The 22,966-nt window shown below is 46.7% G+C and overlaps 1 protein-coding gene across 1 annotated transcript in view; it reads left to right on the top strand.

Annotated features, from left to right (window-relative positions):
- Positions 1-338: 338 nt before the first annotated feature.
- Positions 339-22,966, top strand: part of LOC135369927 (ski oncogene-like) — a 57,516-nt gene continuing 34,888 nt past the window's right edge. Inside the window, exons 1-2 of the mRNA XM_064603520.1 lie at positions 339-580; positions 750-1,857. Coding sequence (XP_064459590.1) covers positions 955-1,857 — 903 coding nt within the window. The 5' untranslated portion in view covers positions 339-580; positions 750-954. The remainder of the gene's footprint in view (positions 581-749; positions 1,858-22,966) is intronic.

Genomic DNA, 22,966 nt, shown 5'->3' with positions numbered 1-22,966 from the left:
CCACCTCAGTGGAAACGCATTTCGTAATCAAGAAGCAAGGGTTTTCAAGCGCAAACTTTTGCCAGGTTAGCAGAAAGAAATACAAAAATGGCAAAGAGACTGGCGAGGAGGAGGTGATCCCCTTCCCAACGACAGACGAGTCTACGGTGAAGGCGAGGCGCCCCCCTCTGAAGGTCGTACGTCTGTGCGTTCGTCTCGTCCCGCGCGCGCGCGCGCAAAGTAGAACGTCATTCAGTCACGTGACTGCGCGCCGCATAGCACAGTCGCCAGACAAAACACGATGCCAAGAGAAAGGAGGGTGGGGAGAGCGCGCGCTGTTTGTACTTGTTACTTGTGCGAGGCGAGGGGGGGTGATGCGAACGGGATGGAACAGCCATCCCTTCTGGGCCCTGGCTGCTGTTGGCTTGGCGACGTGTTCGGTTTTCGCTGCGGCTAAAAGAACAGTACTGCGGATATTCGTTCGCGTTTTTGTGGCAAATGACGCACAATAGCTTGGCGTTGCAGTAGCTGCGTGTGAAGAAGACGACACTGCTATTGTGGAAGAAGCAGCGGTGGACAGCGTTCGTCGTCTGCAAAGCGGGTGGGTATCGCTTCCTCGTGCTGGGAGTTGCCGTCTGCTTCCTAACAGGTCTCGCATCCCCGTCCTGCTTTAAACAGCCCTTGTTTTACTGAATACTGTGAACTGTGATGTACTAGAGGTAAGAGCGTGTTTATGTATATAATGTTTTGTTGTTCTCATTGCGGTGCAGGAAGCAGACGAGAATATTTGTTGCTAAGTGCCCCTCTCTGCTGCCGATGAGCGGAGCGGTGGGGAGAGCGCGCGGCTCTCGGATCGGCTCGCCGCGCCCTCGAGCGGCAATCGCGCGAGACTCGGCCAACAGAACGTCATGACGATCCGGCGCGCTCAGTCGCAGTATGTTGGCGCTCGATGACCGTCGCTGCTGAGGCGCCGCCATGGATGCCCCGTCGTTGTCGTCGCCTTCGTTACCGGCGTGTACGCCGCACCTGAAGCGAGTGCTCAAGAGCTATCAGGCTGCCGCCATGTCCAGTCTCCATGGGCCCCCTCCCAACAGTTTCATGGCGGACTCCGCTTCTCCGCCGCGCAAGACTCCCGACAAGTCCGTCGCCGGCAGCACGGACCCGGACTCCGACGACCCATTTCTGGCTCCGCCGCCGTTCCCTATTCAACAACCTCCACTGTTCACACCGCCCGATCAGTCTTGCTGCGACAGATCGGAGACCATCTTAGAGTCTCACACGATATCGTGCTTCTGCGTGGGCGGCGAACGGCGACTGTGTCTGCCGCAGATCCTGACCACGGTGCTCCGAGACTTCACCCTGCAACAGATCAACGGTGTCTGTGACGATCTGCAGATTTTCTGCTCGCGCTGCAACGCTGAACAACTGGAAGTGCTCAAAGTCAGCCGCGTGTTGCCGTCGTGTGCGCCCAGCTGCGGCCTCATCACGAAGACGGACGCGGAACGCCTGTGCGCCGAGCTCCTTCACTCGAGCGGCGACGCGGTGGACGAAGCCGTACTCGGCACCTTCCAGGTTCCCGTCTACCACGAGTGTTTCGGCGGCACGCACGGCGACCTTTTCCCGGACGCTTATACGGAGTCCGATGCCGCTTGTGTTCGCTGTGGAGAGTGTTCGGCCATGTTTTCACCACGCCGGTTTGTGTGCCACGCTCACAGGGGACGCGAAAACAGGACTTGCCACTGGGGATTTGACTCTGCAAATTGGAGGGCCTATGTGCTTCTCGATGAAGAGCAAGTTCGTGGGCAGGACGTCGCCCGGCTGACGCGGGCCCTCGACGACGTCAAGGCCAAGTTTGCTAGCGACGGCAAGCGGAAACAGGTGAGTTTCTTTATTTGTTTTTTTTTTCTTCTTCTTAATATAAAAACCATTGCAGGTGTTCTTCCCATTGAAATTGTTACGTTCGCGGCTCGGGCATAGATTTTTATCCTTTATTTGTTTCTTTCGCGTTAACCGGTGTTGGTGAGGCCCGCGCCCACCGCGAGTAATCGATCCAATCTCTCGACCGCGCACGGTTCCCTCCCCCGTCCTCCTCCCCCCACCCTTTCTTCCGTTTCACTATTTATTTTTGTTAGTAGTTAGAGTAGTCGCTACGCCATGCAATGTATGCATGCATGCGCCTGTTGCTGGCCTTTGGTTGTTGGAAGCGTTGATTCAGGTCTGAGCGGGTACCCTACTATTTTCGTCGCCAAGTCCCTTCAGCGCTTGAAAAAAAAAAACAAAAAAAAAAGAGAGAGAAAAGCTATGCTATAGCTTAGAGATAACTAGAAAGATGGCCTGCGGTGACCATGGTTTGTTATTTCCCAATATATACACCATTGGTAGCGCTTGTAGTTTTGGGAAATCGCCGTGATCTTTCTTTTTTTTGTCTGATACCCGAACAGGTACACCACGCAGCCACAATACCCCATTACGGGCGACTTTAATGGTAAAAAAATCGCTTTGGTAGTGCTTGGTAGTAGTGCTATATATATCTCGTCAGCACTACGAGCAAAATGTTGCTAAGTAAGGGGTTCGCGGCTGGGAAGCACTTTACGAACGTGCACTACGGCTCAAGGTCTTTCGGTGCCGGCAGTTGCTTTCGCCATTGGGAGCGGAATCGCGATACCGTTGGCACGCTTCCGACGCAATTTTTACCCTCAGACACCTCGCTATCAATGCCGGTAGTGATGCAACGCGCTGATCGGGATGGTGGATGTGGCTCGCCGTTTCAGACAGCACAGCTGGCATCGGGATTCGAACCCGGGTACCTCGACGTGACGTGGCCAGCACGCTAACCAGTGAGCACGCCGGCTGGTTCGCCCATTTTCGCTAGATTGTTTCTACGTCGTACGGGGTTCCACCATTGGGATTCCACGGACTTGGTAGAGAGAGAGAGAGAAAAAAAAAGATCAAGTTGGGGACCTCCTGGCCTCAGACGCTAGGGTGATTGCTGCAGTGAATATCAGTCTACAAAGCACCAGATTTTTCTCACTACGTACAAAAAGAAAAAGAAAAAAAAAACAGCAAGAACGCGCAACATTTTCAGGTTAAACTGCAAATAATGGTCTCGGTTGTCTCGCGACGTAAACCCCCAATTATTATTATGCAAATAATGGTGATATCTACCTTATAAAGGCAAAATAGCGGACATCGATACATAAAATGCCCTCCTTGCTCCCTGCCTTGCAAACCCCCACTGACTTCTTGCCATAGTTTTTCCGGCGATGTCTGATTCGCTAGGGACAAACTTAAGCGAGGCGCGGACTTGTTGTCAGTCAGTCACCTGTTCCGATTTCTTCCATCTGCTGTAAGGTCCATTACCTTCGCTTCCAACGTGTTCTGGTGGAAAAAAAAAGGGCCCCCAAATTTCCGCAACAAATTGAGCGCTTCGACACATGCACAGGCAGGCATGCAGGTCGAGCAACACACACACACGGGGCCCTCCTCTTTTCCTGGATAGTGAGATGACCACAAAGAAAAGGAGTTCTCGGAAAAAGAAGGAACTGAGGTGTCCGCACGTAGTAAGCAGTTGTTCGGCTCTCCGAATAGTCTGTGGATGAATGCGTTGCGCCCGCGGCTATGAAAGGAAAAGGTTGCTGGCCTCTGGTAAGAGCGTCTGTTGTTCTTGCAGTCGGAAGGACATAGAGCGCGTGCGTTCTCGACTGTCGCGGTCGGGAAATCCCAGTTTAGGTTATGTGGGGGTGTTTCTTTGTGGTTAGCTCTTGTTTCGTTATCGTTCGCCAGTGTGAGCCCGTTTTCTTTTATTGGGCTGCGAGAATTGAGCAGTAACAAAAAGAGAGATAAGTATTGTGTTCGGAATAACGAGAAGAGAGACACTTCAAGAGTGCTCTAAGGCATGGAGGAGGACATCGGTGAGATCCCTGCTGCTTGTGAAGTAGTTTATTTATTTATTGAGATGCATATTACGGAGAACGGACTATTAATAGTTAAAGGAGTCCTTTGGGCCTGTTGGTGCCGAACTGAAGTAATCCAAAGCTTTGAAACTTTGCGCAGAGTTAAAACTACATATTTATTACGAGGACTACTAACTACAGGATTAAGTCTGATGAAAGTGAGCATTCGGTGGTGTGTCGACTTAGCTCGGTCTACATAGTATTACCGCTTTTTAAAAAGATGACTTCAGGAGATAAACTGATGTTCTGAGGCTGGAACAACATAGAAGGGACAGATACAAACAAAGCCTCAAATTGCCTAAGAAATCAACGATTCCAGAAGATGTGGGTTCGATCCCTACAGCTGGCTAACCTTTTCAGTGACTTTCATCTTTCATCGTTGACTTCAGGACTACTAATAGTGTCTCTAATTCGTCTCGCGCGTCTGTACTTCGATAAAATTCTGCCTTAGACGTGGACAGACCCATCTGGTGTGTGTAGTAGACATATTTGCCGAGTTGAATATTTTTTAAACCGCAAGTGACGCAGAAATTAAGTAACCATACTGGTACACCCACGCATCGATGCAGCCCGTAGACAAATTGGGAACCGTGTTTTTTTTTTTGTTTGTTTTTTTCTCCGTACCACGTGATTTTGCCGAGACTGCAACAGGCTTGTCGAGACTATTCTGGGTAGGATGGCTCATCTGGCAACAGCGGGGTTGCTCCTCGGTCCAGGATTTTTGGGAAGGCTTTTCGAGGAATCTGGTGGGCGGCCCCCGTCCCTATCACACGTCCCTGTGGGGGAGGGGGACATGTGTGAAAGGAGGGTTGGACACCTGCTACTGCGTGTCTTTCAACGGAAGAAGTTTCTGCTGGCTGGGCCCCGCAAAATCGAGTCAAGTGCACTCGTTTGAAGGGTGTTCGGGATTTTTTAGTTTACGTATTGGGAGAGACGCCTTTGGCTGATGTAATCTAGGCTTTGGCGTTTTCGGGTTCAGGTCGGAGACATCGATTGTTCGAAGTATCCTGCCAGCAAACTCCGCTTAGTGCGATGGACGAGCTGGCGGATGTCCGTACGGCAAATTCAGAATTACGTTCTCTCTCTCTGTGTGTGTTTGTTTCTTTCTCGATTTGTCAATAAGAGTGAGTGGCTGCCAATGTGCTCACCACAAAGGTCTGTTTGCGTGCTTGAATTCTTTTTCTGAGACATCCGCGCTTCCTGGTCACTTTCACTTCGTTGTAACAAGAATTCGTTATAACGAAAATATAACAAAAATTCGTTATAACGAGAATTCGTTATAACGATAGCCTGGCGATCACGTGGCCCTATGAAGCTTTCCTTCTTTTTGGCTCCACCTATAGCGTTGCTGCCGCATCGTGTTGCGTGCATTTCACCTCCAGTTTTCACTCTGGCACTGACGCTTGAAAAGACGAGACTGGTTCCCGCAACTGCACCAACCGGTTGAGTCGAACAACTACTACGCTACGAGAACATTTACGAAACACAAAACAACATACTTGTCCACGTGAAACACACACACACACAAAGTGCATGGTATCGAGGATGGAGCGAGCGGTCCTTCGTGAGTTGAAGACGAGGGATAATCGTATATCCCCACCTAGAGACGCACTGCGCTTGCAGCTCATTGATTGTACGGGACATTTACAAAGATTTCTTTGTCGCTGCTGCAAGGACGGGTTTATTTTGTTGCGTCGATTGGCATGAGAAGGGTTGTTGTGTAGATAGTGGTTACGTACTTTAGGAGAGACCACGCCCTCGTGTTGTGCGTTTTTCGCCCATCCATCGCTCAGGCTCTCCTATCATGGAGATCATCCGCCAAACTTGCTGTTATGGTTCACAGTGCTACGGAGATCAATTTGTAAAACTTTGTGTGACAACCAGGAATATTAGCTTTCCGCGATAAAAGTACCAAAATTTCGTGCTAAACTATTGTGAATTCCTCGTTAAATATTGAAGGGTGTCCTGCATTAATGTTCATTTTACCTTACATATTCCGATATTGTCGTCTTTTTTTTTTTTTACTTGGTTGCTAGCTTATCACCTGTAACTTATCTGTAATATCGCGTTGAACTAGCACTGGGAACTACCCAGAGAGAAGAGACGACCGGGCAGGTGCTAGATTTCCACGGTTGGTACCGTACTTTACTTTACGGAAAGCTCTGGATGAGCTAATCGCAGCAGCAAGGAGAAATTGCATCGCTACCGTATACCGTGGAGTATTTGTAAACGTTTGTGTGCAATATACTGAGCGGTACTTACACTATGTGATACCAATAAAATAATACTATGACGTCGGTGGTACGACTACCAACCATACGCTGTACACCGGTACACACATAGGCCGTTCTGTCTTGGATGCTGTCTTCTAATGAGGCAAATTGGTGCTCTAGTGGTCTGGCAATTGGCATCATTTTAAGTGTCATTTAAAATGGGGGGGGGGGGCGAGCCAAGTGCGTAGAGGTAGTCCAAACGGCACGAACGAACGCATAATTATGCGAGCGACGTATAATTAATTAATACTAATTAGTTGACGTATAATTACGTCAGCCATCTTTGAGATGCGGATATATTGGACTTCGGATACGACTGCGAAAGCAGACGTCCGTGCCAACTTGATGCCGCATCGTACTCTTGAAGTGGTTCTGCACTGCTGCGCCGCTAGCGCAGAAGTCTCGTCTGCAAGGAATGTCGTCTGCTATGCGCTTGACGCTTGCAGTACCTTTCTCCGTGTTTCGGACGTGTGTCGTTGCAGACTAAATTGCTACGCATATTATACTTTACGGATTACAACCGTGCAATTGATGTCTAAAATACGACTTAAACGTTATTCTTAAACGCTGTTGAAATGCCTTGCGTAAAAAAAAAAAATCTCACTAACACTCGATCCGTCCTTGAAGAAGAGGTGCCTTTGCGGACTTTGCCGTTTGTGTGTTGCCGTTTCCACTTTTGGAGCACGTTTAATAACAGGGGGAGAGGCAGTGGTATATCTCATCGATCCCTCCAAACGCCCACCTCCTCACTCTCTACTTTTCTTTTTTATTCTGTTCTTCTTCTTTTTGAGAGGGCTTCCGCATTGCTTTCTATTTTATTCCTCGGGTATTTCATTGCGCTCTATCTCTTCCCTTCTCTCTTTCTCTCTCTCGAAGTGTGCTGGATTAAATAGCTTGGAAATAGGCGGGTGAAGCTTCGAGGAGTGACAAACAATCGATTGCGCATGCTCCGGCTGGAATGTTTCGGAAGTACGTGTCCGGGCTGGGGGTGTGCTGCAGCTCGGTTGGTCCTGTTCTGATCGTTCGCCAGTTCTGATCAGAGCGAGCCCTGTTTCTGTTCACCGCGCAGCTGTATAGGCTGTTTTCACGTGACGTCAGACGAACGCGTTTGGCCGCTTGGTGGCGGTGATCACCCTTTCGGCGCGGCTGCCGAGATTATCTAGCACTTCTTTTATCCGGAAGACAATTCATCGTTGTCGTTCGCTCAAACACAAGCGTCACAGTTTTTCTTGTCGGATGTTGTTGGCCGGACAAGTCCGTCCCTGTGATCTGCAATGTTTCTTGTCTTATGGTCGGTAAACACTCATTACAGTGATTCAACGTGCTTATATGAGCACGCTTCTACATTTATATCTGATACGTAGGCTTTCAAGTTCCCAAAACTTCGAGGCGGAACCGTTTCGCTTCGTCGTCACCAGAGGCGTCAGAGTCACTGCCTCGCTGACTCCCTCTATTGGCGTGACGAAAACTTTGGTCGCGTGCTGCGGGTCGTTACACGCTGGTCGTAAAGATAACGTCCAACGCAGAAAAGTAGCGGGGAAAAAAAAAAGTTGATGTTTCTGAGGTGACTGGGGAAAAAAAGGTAGTTCTGCTGTCGGGTCTCAGCGCGCGAGCAATGTCGTCTGCGAAACGACCGACGAAGCCAAGAACGCACTTTCATCTGCAAAGAAAAGCCAGAAAGAGAGCCGAAGAGAAGCCAGAACGAAGCTGACATTGTCGTCTGCTAAAAATGTAGGCTCGTACCCGGCGTTTCTGCTTGCGTTAGTGATAACTTAGTGATAGGAATGAACCGAAGTATTGAAATTATATGCATTCGATAGATGTCACATATTTTGTCAGTTGGCTGTTCGTGGATCGATATCGTTTGTCGTCTGCAACATCATTGAAATGACAGCAGCAGGACGGATCATGTATGGGAGCGTTTGCAATGGCCCAATATGTCGTATTGTATTCGGATTCTAAAATACATCTTTGCAAACGGCTCTCTCGTTTATGAAACACACTCACACAACATGGAATACTGAACGGGAGGAGATTTACATTCCATAGGAAGTCAAGGGGGAAGGAATGTGCCAATTCGGCTTCTTTCTCTATCGGAACATCTGGTGAAAGCCCGTCAGAATTCCGACGATGCGGCGCTCCAGACTGGTGGGGTAATACCGTCGTCGAACAGGTATACGGGGGCTTGAAGAAAAAATAAAGGTAATCCTGTCTAGGATTTCTGTACTGAGGAGGCGATGAAGCAAGCGTAATCTCAAGTGGTGGCGGTGTTGCAAAACTCACGAGATTGTCCTTTCCACTTCAGACAAAAGAAAAACGATAGGAAAAAGAACGAGCAGGTGACGATGAATTAAAGGCGCATGCGCAGTGCAAGCAACGCTGTCTTCTTGCGTACGCGACGTACTAAAACTAATGTTTGGCAGTTGAGAGTCACATTCTAAAGCTGCGTATTATAGATGGAGAGTGACTTTTTCCGGTTAAACCCGACTCTGCCCGGTTATTTCCCCCGAACTGACCTCCGACCAATTCGTGTTAAACCCGATTTCTCCCCGAATTCCAGTCACTACGAAATCCTCAAGTGACGTTTCCACTGAAGACGAACAAAGGTCGCCAATGTGTAACACGTGTAAGAATGGGTCACTTACGTTCCCAGCAATACACTCATGTGTGTCAACACTGTCTATGCCTTCGGGGATTACCGCTAGAAGATCACGATTCCGCAAAAAAAAAAAAAAAAGAAGAAAAAGGTTAGGAAAGGAGTTAATAGACAAGACGAGAAACAAAAACACCCGATAACACCCGAAGGCACAATCATCGCCCGATTTCTCCCCGAATTACAGGTTTAAAAATAGCGCCCGATTTTTACCCCCCCGAATCTGAGAAAGGCATTCAACCCGAAAAAGTCGCTCCCTAATTATAGATTACACCAGTATATACCTGTCATATTTTAAAAATTTGATTAATTTTAGTCTGTATCATCTCGTAAGCAGAATGAATTTTTTTTCCCTTGTACATGTAATCTTAGGCTATTTTGCCGTCTTTTTTTTTTTTTTTTTTAACGGTGCATTACGTAACACCAATGTTACCACAAAGCAGGCCGGAGCGCAAATTAATTTCAGGGTAACCCCACCTAATATAAATATTCCCACTTTACAAGCGAGCTTTTATGAACACCAGCCCCTGTTTCTAATCCACTTGAAGCACTTTATGACGCTGCGCAGTATCAGCCAGCACGCGCTTCAATTTATTACACTTGCCCAGAGCTGCCGCCTTTTTCAATATATTTTCCCGTGCTACGTGCTGAGTCTTGCTCTTGCATTTCGTGCCCAGCCTCTCCTATACATTGTATATTGATTTTGTGTATATTTTCTATTCTTTTTGGCCAGTCATGTTTCGTGCTTTCGAAGCATTAGTGGCCTGGCCGGACGCGGTCTGCTGTGTCGAACAAATGCGTGGCAGTCCTGCCGGTTGTAGCCTTTGTACGCGTCACTTCGGGTGTGTTGAACGTGCTCTGGTTCCGTCGTCGTCGCCTGTGAGTTGGGGGTCGCCGGGAAAAAAATGTAATCTGCGTATACTCTGTTTGATGAGCTTGTAAACTACGAAGTAATGTCTGTTCCTAATGTGATACTTGTTTCCTGGCGTGGGGGGTGTTTATTAACCGGGGTAAGTCCAGGGTTTGTTGGGTGTACAGTCAAACTCCTTTACAACGAAGCTCAGGGGACAGCAAAAAAAAAATCGCAGTAAAGGTATTTTCGTTAAAAAGGATGTCCATTATTGGACCTATAGGCTCCAGCGGGACTGCAAAAAAATTTGCTGTAGTGGTATTTTCGTTAAAAAGGTGTTCGCTATAAAGGAGTTTGACTGTATTACAGAAAAGAAAAAAAAAAAGAAAATTATGAAGTCAAACACTGTGCTCCAGGGGCTGTCATAGCGCTGTGTATACGCTGTGCGCTTTGTAATGGGTGGTACCCTTAGGGAAGCACTTCCTACCATATTTTGTCGACGTCATAGTGGACCGTCAAATTTATTATTCCAGTACTAATGCTGCCAGTACCTCGGTGTTCATGTCGATTCTTCTCGTACAACGGTATCCGCATATTAATAGCATAATGAATGATGCTGATATAGCGTGTGACGTTATCTTGGATGCAATTTCTCAGCTGCCCCTAATCGCTCGAAGTTGTTGCTTTGTATATAACGTCCGTAACTTACGCTGCGCATGCATGGTGTCCCAGCTCTGATCGATTCCATTGAACCTATGGAAAATAACGTGGCGCGCGTTCCATTCTTCACGATTATTTGCAGTGTACGTCTGTTCCCCGCTGTAATATCCACGGCCGTGAGTTAAAAAAAATGATAAAAAAATGCGACCCCCCCTCCCCGATAGCGTCTGTATATACACGGGATTTCCCCCTCTCTCCTCTCGCCCACTACGCGATCCGACAACCCCCCCCCCCTCCCTCAAGTCCGACGGTGTGGATCCGGCCCTGGTTCTCGTGCGCATTCACACTTGCAGGAATGTCGCCAGACCTTCTCCGACCCATCAGACAAAGTGGGGGGGGGGGGGGGGGGACTACTCCGTCTTTAAATATAGCAACCTGTTTCCCCCCTTCCTTCCAGCCCGCGTGCAAGGCCTCTCTCAATTGTAGCTGTGTCATCATAGACTTTTCCTTCAACTTGCAGAGGTAAATGAAAGCGAAACTAAAAAAAGACGAAACGGGCAGGTTTGAGGAAGCTTCCCTTTGCATGCCTGGTGATAATGCTCGCCCGTCTAATAAAAAAAAAAAAAAAAGAAAATGAAGAGAGAATGCTTCGCAGGCAAGGAATAAGTGTGATGCCCATCTTTTTTTTTTCTTTTTTTTGCCATCGTTACGATTCTCGGTTGTAGTCTTCGCCTCTCCCCTTTTATATTTTTTTGCGCATACTTTATCTTTCGCCAGCGCGCCGAAGAAAGTAGTCGCGGCGTTGTTGCGAGGAGAAATGAGAAATCTTGTCTGCGGACGCGGACCGGTCTAGCAGCTCCCAGACGACGACGACGGTGGCTGGGCTTGTTTCCCGAGGTCGCTCGTCGACTTTGTTACGTTGCCTACTGTGTAGGTGAGAAGGTGGAGTACCCCCCTCCCCCCCGTGTAGGTAGATTTCGTCGTGTCCCTTCTTTCAAGCCGCGACTTGTTTACTTCACGCGTTTAACCGTCAGCGGCTTCCGCTAATTAAAATGCGCTGATGGTGCCCGTGTTATCTTCGTTTTCTCTCTTATTTAAATGTTAATGTATTTTAAGGTATTGCATAAAACAAACATCGTCGTTTTAATGCTCGCAGTGAAAAAAAAAAGAAAGAGGTAAAATACGAAAGTGCGTCGAGTGACTCGGCAACTTCTGCTTCAGAAAGACTGAAAGATGAGCCATTATTGGTTATGGTTTCAGACGACGGCTACTGTTCTCTATTTCGAGCTTCCAATGTAATGAGCTTCGTTACCTAGTACACCAACTTGTAGTCGCTGCGCCATAAAAACTCTAATCATCATCATCATCATCATCAACACCAACTACGTAGTGCTCGAAAAAGCGAGAAACCGGAAGTAACTCCACTAGCAGACGACAGTTTCGTAAGACAGTACCAGTCTCCGGCACCGCTGACACTTACCCGTCACGCCACCGCGGTTGTGCTTTGAATTGGTAATATAAATCGTTCATCTCGTCGAAACGAAAGTTGCTGCGATTCTTCTCCTTCACGCAGACGACATATCTTTTTTTTTTTTTTTTTTCGTTCCCAAACTTTCTGCTGCGGTGGGCGTGTGACAGTGGTGTCTGTCGTCTGCTTTGAAAAAGCCGGGTGCGAGCTCGCGAAGCAGGCAGTGGGTCGATACCGGCGGATGTGGAAGGCTACTTGTTTTGATCGCGGTGCCGTGGCTATTTATTTGATTCAGCCGATCGAAGTGGCGGGTCGGCGAGGGAGAGGGGGTTGCTCGTGACGCCATCGCGGCGGCGTCTGCGTATCTGGCTCCAAGGAGTTCTGAAGGCGCCGACGGAGACACGGAGATGCCAACACTCTGCATGACCTCGTGCATGAAACGGAAGCTCCTGGGATAATGTGAAGTTATATTACGGTCTGTGGTTGGTTATGGGTGTGGTGTGGCACATGTTCTGGCTGTATTATGCAGCCACCGGCTGCTCCACCCGCTTGCTCGTATATCTACACGATTTTATATTACACTTAGGCATTTTGAAATTCCTGCAGTTCCGGGTTTCGATTTAGTTCGACATGTAAGGCGATTCATCGACTATGCTGGCACGCTGACGGGATAAATATTGCTCACGTTTACACCAGAGGTGATATATATTTCTTCGATTTCGTAGGCTGATTACCTTTCACGTATTTTCCTTCATCGATAGGTTTGATTACTTGTGATCAGCTCGGAGAATATGCTTATATTCAATCTGTAGCTTGTGGCACAATGTTTGCACCTTATCCTCACGAGCACCCATTGGCTTGCTGTGTGCATACTGCACAGCTGTGTTTCTGCAGGAAAAACAAAGTCCACCGTTTTTCTCGCAACGAAGTTTATGGGTCAAGGAAAAAGCGGTACCCGGTGTTTTGTGGAACTTGGCAATCCTTTTCCTCGCGCATCGGGCCCTGTGGTCCTCGTACCTGGCGAGGATGACAGCTCGAGAAATATGAGGAGACGTCCTTTTGTTTTCGCCTCTGTGAGAGGTGTGATATATCGCCTCATTTAGCTCCCAACACTTTAAGTCACGATGAATGGCCCATTGTACTCTTGTCCGCAGGGCCCTACAGCCTGGTTGGCAGGGTGTTCGCACTAATTGCGACGCCATTATATGAGGGTGGTGCGCATGAGGAATTTCGTTGTCATATATATATTTTTTTTTTTTACCCTAACCTTTGTATGTGGGGTAAGCAGTGGCTTCATCGTGGCCAGTCTTCCTCGAAGATCGATTAAAATGTGAGGCTGCCAACCGGCCTCTTCATATTTCTGTTAAAAAAATTAAATGAGGTTCATTTGGCAATTTTCAAAGTTCAATTGAAAAAAAATATACATTTCCCGCAATTAAAAAGCCTTCCTCAATGGTGGCAAAAGTTTCCAGAAAGTAATTGCCGAAATTCCGACAATCCTACGGCGAGTACGTAGCCAGTTACAATTTTTTATCACCTTAGATGAAACACCCTCGTATTGTCTATTGTGCTGGGGTTAGGCGAACGACCTTCAATTGTGTGGACGTCCAGCTCCTTGAAACTTTGCACATTTCAATTAAGGTTGTAGTTCAAAGGAAACGAAGAGAAGACACGGTCCATAGAGGTGGTATTGAAGTAACAAAAATGAAGATACGAAGTATTCAATTAGTGATATTAATTAATACTAATAATAGGTAATAAGTATTTAATTAGCGAGTAATTAAGTAAATTTTGTATCTTCATTTTCGTTATTTCAAGGTTGTCTAAGATGGATTTTTTCTAGTAACATATGTGACTTTACGATTTGCCAAAATTCTGCTCGCTGAATTTTTTTTTCTTCTTCTTTCTGATTTGTTATCACAGTCACGTTCGGTAGGCGGAGCTACAATCGCGAAAATAGTCTCTTTTTTTGTGCCTCGTCCGGTTGTCTGGAATACACATAATATTATCTGTGTTTTGCATTCCGCTTCTTTCGCCCAATCTGATAACGTTGTCTCGTGATCTTCAGTCTGGGTTAGACCGGAACTCATTCCAGGCCGATACAAAGGTTTCATCTGATAACCGAGAATTCCCTCATTGGAGCAGTTCCAGGCGCACACGCCTTACCATTGTATTCCTGACACCTTATCTCGTACAGTCGATAAACGATTTAATTGGAAGCGAGATGTACACCCTTAAAAATGAACTTCACCGCATAGCACGCTCTTAGCCAACCATCATCTCGAATGATATCGTTATCTGCCCTGATTTGTTGAAAACGGGAGGCGTACGCCTTTTTTTTTGTGACACTTACGCTGTTCGTAATTACCACAAAAAGGCGTACGTCTCCTGTTTTTTTTAACAAATCAGAGCAGATAACGATATCATTCGAGATGAATTCCAGAAATGATGGTTGGCTACGAGCGTGCTACACTCTTAAAAATGAACTTCACCGCATAGCACGCTCCTAGCCAACCATAATCTCGAATGATATCGTTATCTGCCCTGATTTGTTGAAAACGGGAGGCGTACGCCTTTTTTTGTGACACTTAATACTGTTCGTAATTGCCACAAAAAGGCGTACGTCTCCTGTTTTTAACAAATCAGAGCAGATAACGATATCATTCGAGATGAATTCGAGAAATGATGGTTGGCTACGAGCGTGCTGCACTCTTAAAAATGAACTTCACCGCATAGCACGCTCCTAGCCAACCATAATCTCGAATGATATCGTTATCTGCCCTGATTTGTTGAAAACGGGAGGAGTACGCCTTTTTTGTGACACTTATACTGTTCATAATTGTCACAAAAAAGGCGTACGCCTACCGTTTTCAACAAATCAGGGCAGGCAAGGACATCATTCGAGATTATGGTTGGCTAGGAGCGTGCTATGCGGTGAAGTTCATTTTTAAGAGTGTATGCGGTGAAGTTCATTTGTAAAGAGTGTCTAGTGTCGGTGAAGATGCACGTGTTCAGCCAAGGGAGGTGATTTTTGAGTGTGATAATCTTTCACGCAAGATTTAACGGGTCCGCATCTCGAGCAGTCTATAAATTATACCCTGCAATGCAGTAACACACTTCCTCATTACTTTCAGAGCTCCGTAACTAAGTTGTGTCTCTTAAAAACTTTAACCCCGCCGAAGGTCCACCGGCGATCTCGCCACTTAATTATGCAAATCTGCCATGCCGCCTGGCTCCCAACCGCTCGGCCTTTACATACCATCTCTCCCTTTCCACCTGCTCTATCTTCCGTTTAATCTAAGGCGACAGGTATCTCCCCGTTACGTCACTGTCAATGCAAGCCAGACCTTTGCAGGAGAGCGCATTATCTCTCTCTCATTTTCTCGACGGGGACATCAAGATTAGTACGCGCATTGTCGGCATCCGCGGTTGAGATAAGCAAATGCAGAGATGGCAGTGCGTGTCAGTCCTTGATCGGATCGTGGGCAACCCCGTACTTTGGTCCCGTTATCTGGATCGTTGTTGCTAACGTTCTGTCTTCTGCAAACGTGATGAGGGAGGAGGTCGTTGAAGACGATAGAATTTTGGCTTGTAGTTTGGCGCAGATAGGTGTCGAGATGTCATGGCCTCTTGAATGTTGATGTAGGAATTAAAAAAAGAAGAAGAAAGAAACAAACAAGAAAGCGGCCGCATTTTTTGGCATTCCGCCAAACGTGTTGAAATGCATTGTAGCCTTTTTCCTTCTTTTTTTCTCCCCTCTCCACTTTTACTGACAGGCGTACGCTCGATGTTGGAGCGCACAAATAAGCAGTTGTGGACAATGCCACTCAGTATTTTACTGAGGTGCAATGTACTTTATATTTATGGAACCTTACCTTTATGGAGTGTACCTTAGCATTATAGTGCAAATCATTCATGCTTTGTATCGTATATGTGGCCGTTTTTTTTTTTTCTTCTCAGCTTCGCTTCATTATTATTATCATTATTATTAATTTTATTTTATTCACTTCATTAAGATGATTACAATGCGAGGACTCGCCTAAACCAACAAGAGCTTGTGGAGCACGTCTTGGCTAACAGTGGAAACCGCGCTTAAAAACTGCACATAAAAACACGAAATACAGCATCAACGAACAAGTTAATCGAAGATTTACATTAAAAAAAAAGAAAACGAACAAGCGAAGCGCATTCAACTACAGAATAAAGAACGAAAGAATGTTTTTTTAGGGAGACAATCGATGATAAATTCAGAGCATCAGCCGGTAGAGAGTTAGGTAAAAGCGGAGGAGGGAGCACAGTGAGAGCGTTGCCCTTTTCAATACAGGAAGTGACGATTGACAATATAACTTTCAGGGCATCTGGTTTGTATTGGAAGAATCCGCACAGTTTTAAAATTATCGGTCCATTAATAGTTGCGAATGAAATAATAATTTTGTGTTCGACACAAACAGAAATAAATGAAATGAAAAAAATATATATATAATCGCACGCGTTCCTGAGCATATTATCCGGGGCTTTGAGTACGATACGAGTGTACCGGAAGTTATACACTCTTAAAAATGAACTTCACCGCATAGCACGCTCCTAGCCAACCATAATCTCGAATGATATCGTTATCTGCCCTGATTTGTTGAAAACGGGAGGCGTACGCCTTTTTTTGTGACACTTACGCTGTTCATAATTGTCACAAAAAAAGGCGTACGCCTACCGTTTTCAACAAATCAGGGCAGATAACGATATCATTCGAGATTATAGTTGGCTAGGAGCCTGCTACGCGGTGAAGTTCATTTTTAAGAGTGTACTGCCCACGACCTACTAGATTATAACGATCATGTCAGGCGCACCCCTTCTATGCGCCGCATTTTTGGAAGGTAGCGGTGGCGCTTCTGATCGTCCCAGTTATTGCTTCCTCAACTTCTACAATACTTCGTACTTCAGCTTACCTTAGTATTTCTGTACAAGCGGTGGGCGTTCCACAGATGTTTCATTCTGAGGTTGATTATCATCATCATTCTACGCGTTTTCATGGGAGCTATCGCTGTCGTCTGCTACGGTAGTCGTACGGTGGTGGTGGTGGTGGCGATAGGGCTTGCCGTTGTCGGCCTCACGTATGTGGGCAACGTCACGACTCACGCCCTGGGGGAATGTGCGTCCTGGGCCGACTTCTAAGGGAACTGTGCCGACATATGTCTGAAAGCGTCTGAGGAAAACCCAGGAAAAACCCCAGACAGCGGTTTTGACCAGACGGTAGTCGTACACACGCTTCTGCGCGTTCAGAATTCAAATTTCCATCGTCCAATCGTGTTGTGCCGATCAGTAGCGCCCCTGGCGGATCATGCGGACAGGCTCCTCATAGGGTTTTCTGATTGTGACATGGTCTTTATAATCTAGTAGGTCGTGGTACTGCCCTAACGCGCTTTAGATTTTAAACTGACGAATACAGCAACAAGAAAGTCTGCGACAACATGGCATAATATTTGTAGGAAGGAAACCGTGCGGGGAGGTGGGGGGGGTTCAAGAATCTTGGCCGGTTGCCTCCGCTCGCTTTGGCCGTCGGCTTCCACGGGCCAGGCCGGCTACAGCCGGTATCTTGCCAAGGAGAATGCGCTGGCGCCGTTCCCGAACTGCTGCGGCCTCATCGACGGATATGCAGAGATATGTTTGTAAACTGCTCTCTCTTTCTCGGACTTTGGCTATGCGCGTGCACCGGGAGTGCAGTTGGAGCGTGTAGGTGTTGAAAAATTGGCTCGTCTGTATAGGCGCCGTAAAGTGTGGGTATATACCCTTACATTGTTTGCGGCCGTTCGCGTCATCCGAGTTAAAACGTACCTGTCGAAATGAGGTTTACAAAAGGATAAGCTATAGATATATTTTTTTTAACGAAGCTGTTACCTACACTCTAAGGGGGAAAAAAAGGAGTAATTTTACTCCTTTTGGGGACTGAATGCATTGCCACAAAAAATAGTCCCTTTCGGGAGTAAATGAATGTCACAGAGTGGAGACTGCATTTCACGCGCTGTTGTAACAGTCCCAAGTACATAACTCGTGTGCATGCATGGAAATACTTTGAAGCAAACCGCCAAGCGTGATATAGTATCGAGTGATATAAAATCTTGCGCCATACATAGGGCACAATTTGCGAGTTTCTTACTGTGTGGCTGGAAAATTGCTACATTTGCTGGGTTATACAGCCTTATGCCATCAAATTGACCTAGGGCACATATTCACGTAGACTGTTGCATTCACGAGACCATTCGCGAAGTTCAGTGACAATTTGCAGTCCTGGGGAGTAAATGTCGGGTTAGGGGACTAAATAGGGGAGTAATTGCAGTCTAGGGGAGTAGACGCTGCAATTACTCCCCGTTTTACTCCTTTTTTTTTTCTTAGAGTGTACAGTTAGAAGCTACAAGGCACTATTGAATTAAAAACGAAATGGTTCCTGTGTCTGTGACGAATCTAACCAGAACAGCAGAAAACCCCGGATGTAAGCTAGTTTGGCAAAACAGCTCCCTGGTGGCACAACTTGTGGACGTCGTCTGCTAGAGTGCCTTCGTCTGTAACCTTGCACTGTAAAACTGTTACATACGTCTAGAGACTTATACCATGGAATTTATTTTATACCAATTTTTCATTTCTGATCTGTCTCTGATTACCCTGTACATAGTCACTTTTCTTCTCTCTATCATTCTGCACTTTCGTAGGCAGTTTCGCAGCAGAAACGCGTCTGCGTCCTTTGCGCTCGCGCGAACTCATCTGCACGCGGTGGAGCACTTGCAATATGAACTCCGGATGCTCGCCAGGCATAACGTCAACATCAGTTAAGCATGTACTTTATTAAAGACTCTACAGGCACGGCGCGTGCAATTTGTTTTCGGATGAGACTCATGCACCATCTCCTTTCACTTTCATCAGCGCGAAATTAAGTTCGCAGAAGTTGAGGCTCTGTTGTGTTTTACAGAAGTCTCCTTCTTGTCCAATTACATCAGTCATTACTCAAGGCGTGCTCCGCAAGTGGCATCAGCGTCCGCGTTTACAGAGTAATGTTTCCGACCCGCCAGCTCTCCTTTACAAAACGACGTCAGGAGGACATCGCGTCTTCTGCTTTGGAAAAACTGTCGTCTGCTAGGAAAGATCGTCTGCAAACGGGTGACATGTATGTATAATCTGTTGAATGTGTGGACCGGGCCTCTGGTTGAGCGGAAACTCATTTTCGAAACTTCCTTCTTCGTAGAAGGAAAAAGAAAAGAAGAAAAATAATCTGTTTCACTATTCGAAGCGAGCGAAACAGTCGCTAGGCGGCAGCGGCGAGTTGATGGCCGAAATGACCTCGTCTTGTCCTGACTTCCGTCTGCCAAAGTATTCGCGGTGCCACTTGCCTGCCTTTATGTTCACTCCTTCCGCGCTTTCTGCTACATTACTGCAGCCTTTTGCTTTTATTTTCCCCCATTGTTTACGTGTTTGTCCGCCGCTTTTTTTTATTGATGTATTTTTTGTCTTCGCGTTCTTCGTCTGCGGTGCCATGTCGCCGCGTAGGAGTCTATTTTCATTCTTCTCGGCTGTTCTTTTTTCTTTTCTTTTGTTCTCTGGATCGCCTGTTTCCGCTATTTTGTGTACGTGGTTGGGGTCGTCTGCATTTCGTCGTCTTGCGCCCGTAATGCCTCAGTAGACTTTGCGCGTTAGGAAGCCTCTGTCCATTTCGTTTCTTATTGACCGCTGAGTCGTTTGCTATCAGACGACACGGCGCTCGCAGACGACACAGCACTCGCAGACGACACGGCGCTGGCAGACGACACGGCATCTCGCAGACGACACGGCACTCGCAGACGACACGGACGTGTCGCATGTATTCGTGTACACTCTGCGGCGTTGCTTGCAGCTCAGAATAAATAGATTAGACAAATCATGTACGCTGACTGAAACGACGTCATCACAAAGCGTCTTTCTCCGAACAGCGACGGGAAAATCCTTACCACATAGCATTCTTGACTCGATTGACAAACATCGTCTGCTAATTACTGTAGCAGACGATGGTGATTTTAAGTACGTCAACAGAGGGTCACTCTAAAATGGCCCGAATTATGTATTCTGTCTGTTCGTTCACGTACACCTTACTGACTTCGAAATTCTCACGTAGTCGTCCGCGAAGTCCTAGCAGACGACAGCGTGGGACGTTGTGGTGACGTTGTTCTTGTTGATGTGTTTGTTTAATTCATACTTTTCAAACATATTTTCCCCAGCCTGTCACACACTATCCGGATCTCCGGATCCTGTCATAATAAACCCAAAGGACATTTCGGCTCACATCGCTCTCTTCCAAATTCCTGCTCACCTGGTGCTGATGGTGTCGATAATAAGGTTCTAAAACTAACAAACGAACACCCCAGCGTTTTACTGGGCTACTTGTATCAGGACTCGCTAGAAGGTGTACTGCCACTCGACTGGCTCCAGCATGCAGACGTCATATGATACCCATTCCTAAAGGAACCGACACAGTAAACATTGAAACTTGAATTATAGAACCCAGTTCGTAATTATCAATTCCAAAACTTCACCACCTCAAGGATCTGTCTTGGGAACAATTCTTCTCCTTATTTACGTAGACGATGCGCCAGAAAGCATACTGCACGTTCATAAGGCCTCGGCTCGAATATGCTAGCATCATTTGGAATCCCATTTCAGGATTACCTGTAGTAAGCTCTGTAGTATTGTAGTACACGTACCTATAATTCCATGATTCCTCTTATGCCCTATGTTGATCGAACCCCCCACCCTATGTAATGCCAACACAAAATAAAAACGAAATGCAATGAAATCACCAAAATGGCCCTTGTCTTCTCACAAAGGATGTTATTCAGGGGCCGTTTCTGTCAGCTCTCGGTGTTATGATGGATTGCCGGCAGTTTCGTTTTTGCCTGTGGATAGCGCGGGCAGTATTATACATCGGCGGCGTTGTCTGGAAAAAAGTTTTGTGATCGGGCGAGGAGGTTGTCTTCGATCACTTTGAGGAGTAGAAAGGGGTTGTCTTGGTGTCGTCTTAGTCTTGCCACGCGGTGACTTCTTTCTCTTCGCTACACTTTAGGGCGCGGTTACATTTTAGTAAGTCATTTTGGCGAATTGCCATGATTCGATGCGACCTTTTTTTGCAGTATATGTAGTTTGGCGTTCCGTACAGATGGCAGAGACAGACAAGTTTGCGAGATATAGTTTAGTATTCGCGGGGCTGAACGTTCTTTTGTTGGCTCCCGTGAAGGATACGAGACGGAGTACCCCATCAGAAGAGATTGAGCGCTCTTTTTGTGTCGTAGAAGTTTCAGAGAAAATGCTGTTTTGGAAGAAAAAAGCAGTCGCATTGTTTCGCGGACTTGACGTTGTGACATTGTTATTACACGACACGAGGGGATAAAGTTACAAAAATGAAAGACAAAAAAAAAAGATTTGAAACATGGGCGTCCATAAAAAAAAAGAAATAGATTTTTGCAGTTGCAGACGACAACACCACTTGACGACATCCAAGCGGAATACACCGTTCTAGAATGAAATCGATGATGAAGCGAGGGAAAAATGTCATGAGCAGACCATTTTCTGCATACTAGCTGACACGTTGATAAATCCTAGCATAAATCTCGAATAAACGACGCAATTCCACCGCGCACCTCGTGACGTATATCACGCGTGGCAGACGACTCATCTAGCAGACGACACCTGCGTCTGCATCGTGTCTGCGTGCACCTGCAGTTGCAAAAAGGGCCACGTGCTGCCGGCAACCCGTTGCGAGGTGTACAACACGACGCATTCTTTGCTGAGAACTACCCGCTTGTCACGTGGGAAGAAAAAACGAAGAAAACGAGGTGGAGTCCGTCTCGGGCAGCTCAGGAAAAAGCATCAATCATCATTTAGGCTTAGCTAGCGAGTGGGTGGCAGCGCGTCGAGTTTCCGCCCCGTGTTGCGAGATACGGATTCTGTGCCTCTCTCTCTCGCTCGCTCTCGCTCTCTTTTTGTGAAGTGGCGTGTTGCATGCGTGTGGCTTCGCCTATTACATCTCATTAGGTGCTGCTTTGACAAAGACTAATGTTTGAAAGTGATAAACAGCGCGATCGATAAGATTAATTGAGCTCAAGTGCAATTTCGATCTTTAGCGTTCACACGTTGGTTTTAAAAGGTCGCACTGAGGAGTGAGAGCCTGAGAGGAGCTGGGTCCACACACAAGTCGACCTGGGATGCGTAGTACCCTCTCCTACTCCCTGCTGTCCACTTTTTCGGTCTGTTCACGTCTGCACGTCACTCACAGCTACGGCTGCTTCGCGGTGGCAACACGATCTTCGTGTACAGAAAAAAAAAAGGAAAGAAATATATGGCCGTCTCTATGCTGAAAACCAATAGAGCTGGGAGAGGGAAGAAAGAAAGAAAGAAAGAAGGAAAGGAGACAAAAACAGAAATAATCCATACACGTTTCTGCCTTGCGTGTCACACTTCTCTCTCGCTCTCTTTTATATATATATATTTTTATTTGTTTGTTTTGTCCTTTATTGTCTGTCGGCTATTCGGTTTTTATTTGTTTTTCTTCTCTAACATACAAGGGTTCTTGAAGCTTGTAATGAAAACATCCTTTCTTGATGGGGTTGTCCTAAGAGAGTATCGCGTGTCTTCAAAACTTTCTCTCTCTTACTATCTCTTTATTTGCGCCGTGTTCCCTTTCTTGATTTCAATTGTCGTTCGTTTACAGGAGGAGTTTTACTGCAGGGTCTATCTAAGCCATTCTCGTTTTCTTGACGCACCTCTTCACAAGGAGAATGGGGTGATCTCTTGAAAACACGGAAAAGATCTTAGTTTAACGGCCGGGACTTTCTTCCCTTTTCAAGATGTAACGGTATAGGGTCGTGTATCGGGGGAATGGTAAAATTTGGGAAATATCGATCGCGCGAACCTCGTTTTGTCCGATTTAAACGGTACAACGAAAGTAAGAGGAACGAACAGAGAAAGTATAGTCACCGTCTCCATCTACAACAGGGGACGCTTGTCGCATAATCTGCAAAGGTTTGTCCAGGTTCGAAGAAGCGCAATCTGCAAGTCAGTGCAATCCAAAAGCCAAGCCAGATCAGCTTATCATCCAGCTGTGCGGGCCATCCCTCA

This window comes from Ornithodoros turicata, chromosome 10 (assembly GCF_037126465.1).
Source record: "Ornithodoros turicata isolate Travis chromosome 10, ASM3712646v1, whole genome shotgun sequence".
Classification (NCBI taxonomy): Eukaryota; Metazoa; Arthropoda; class Arachnida; order Ixodida; family Argasidae; genus Ornithodoros; species Ornithodoros turicata.
This window is presented reverse-complemented; position numbering and strand designations above follow the sequence as displayed.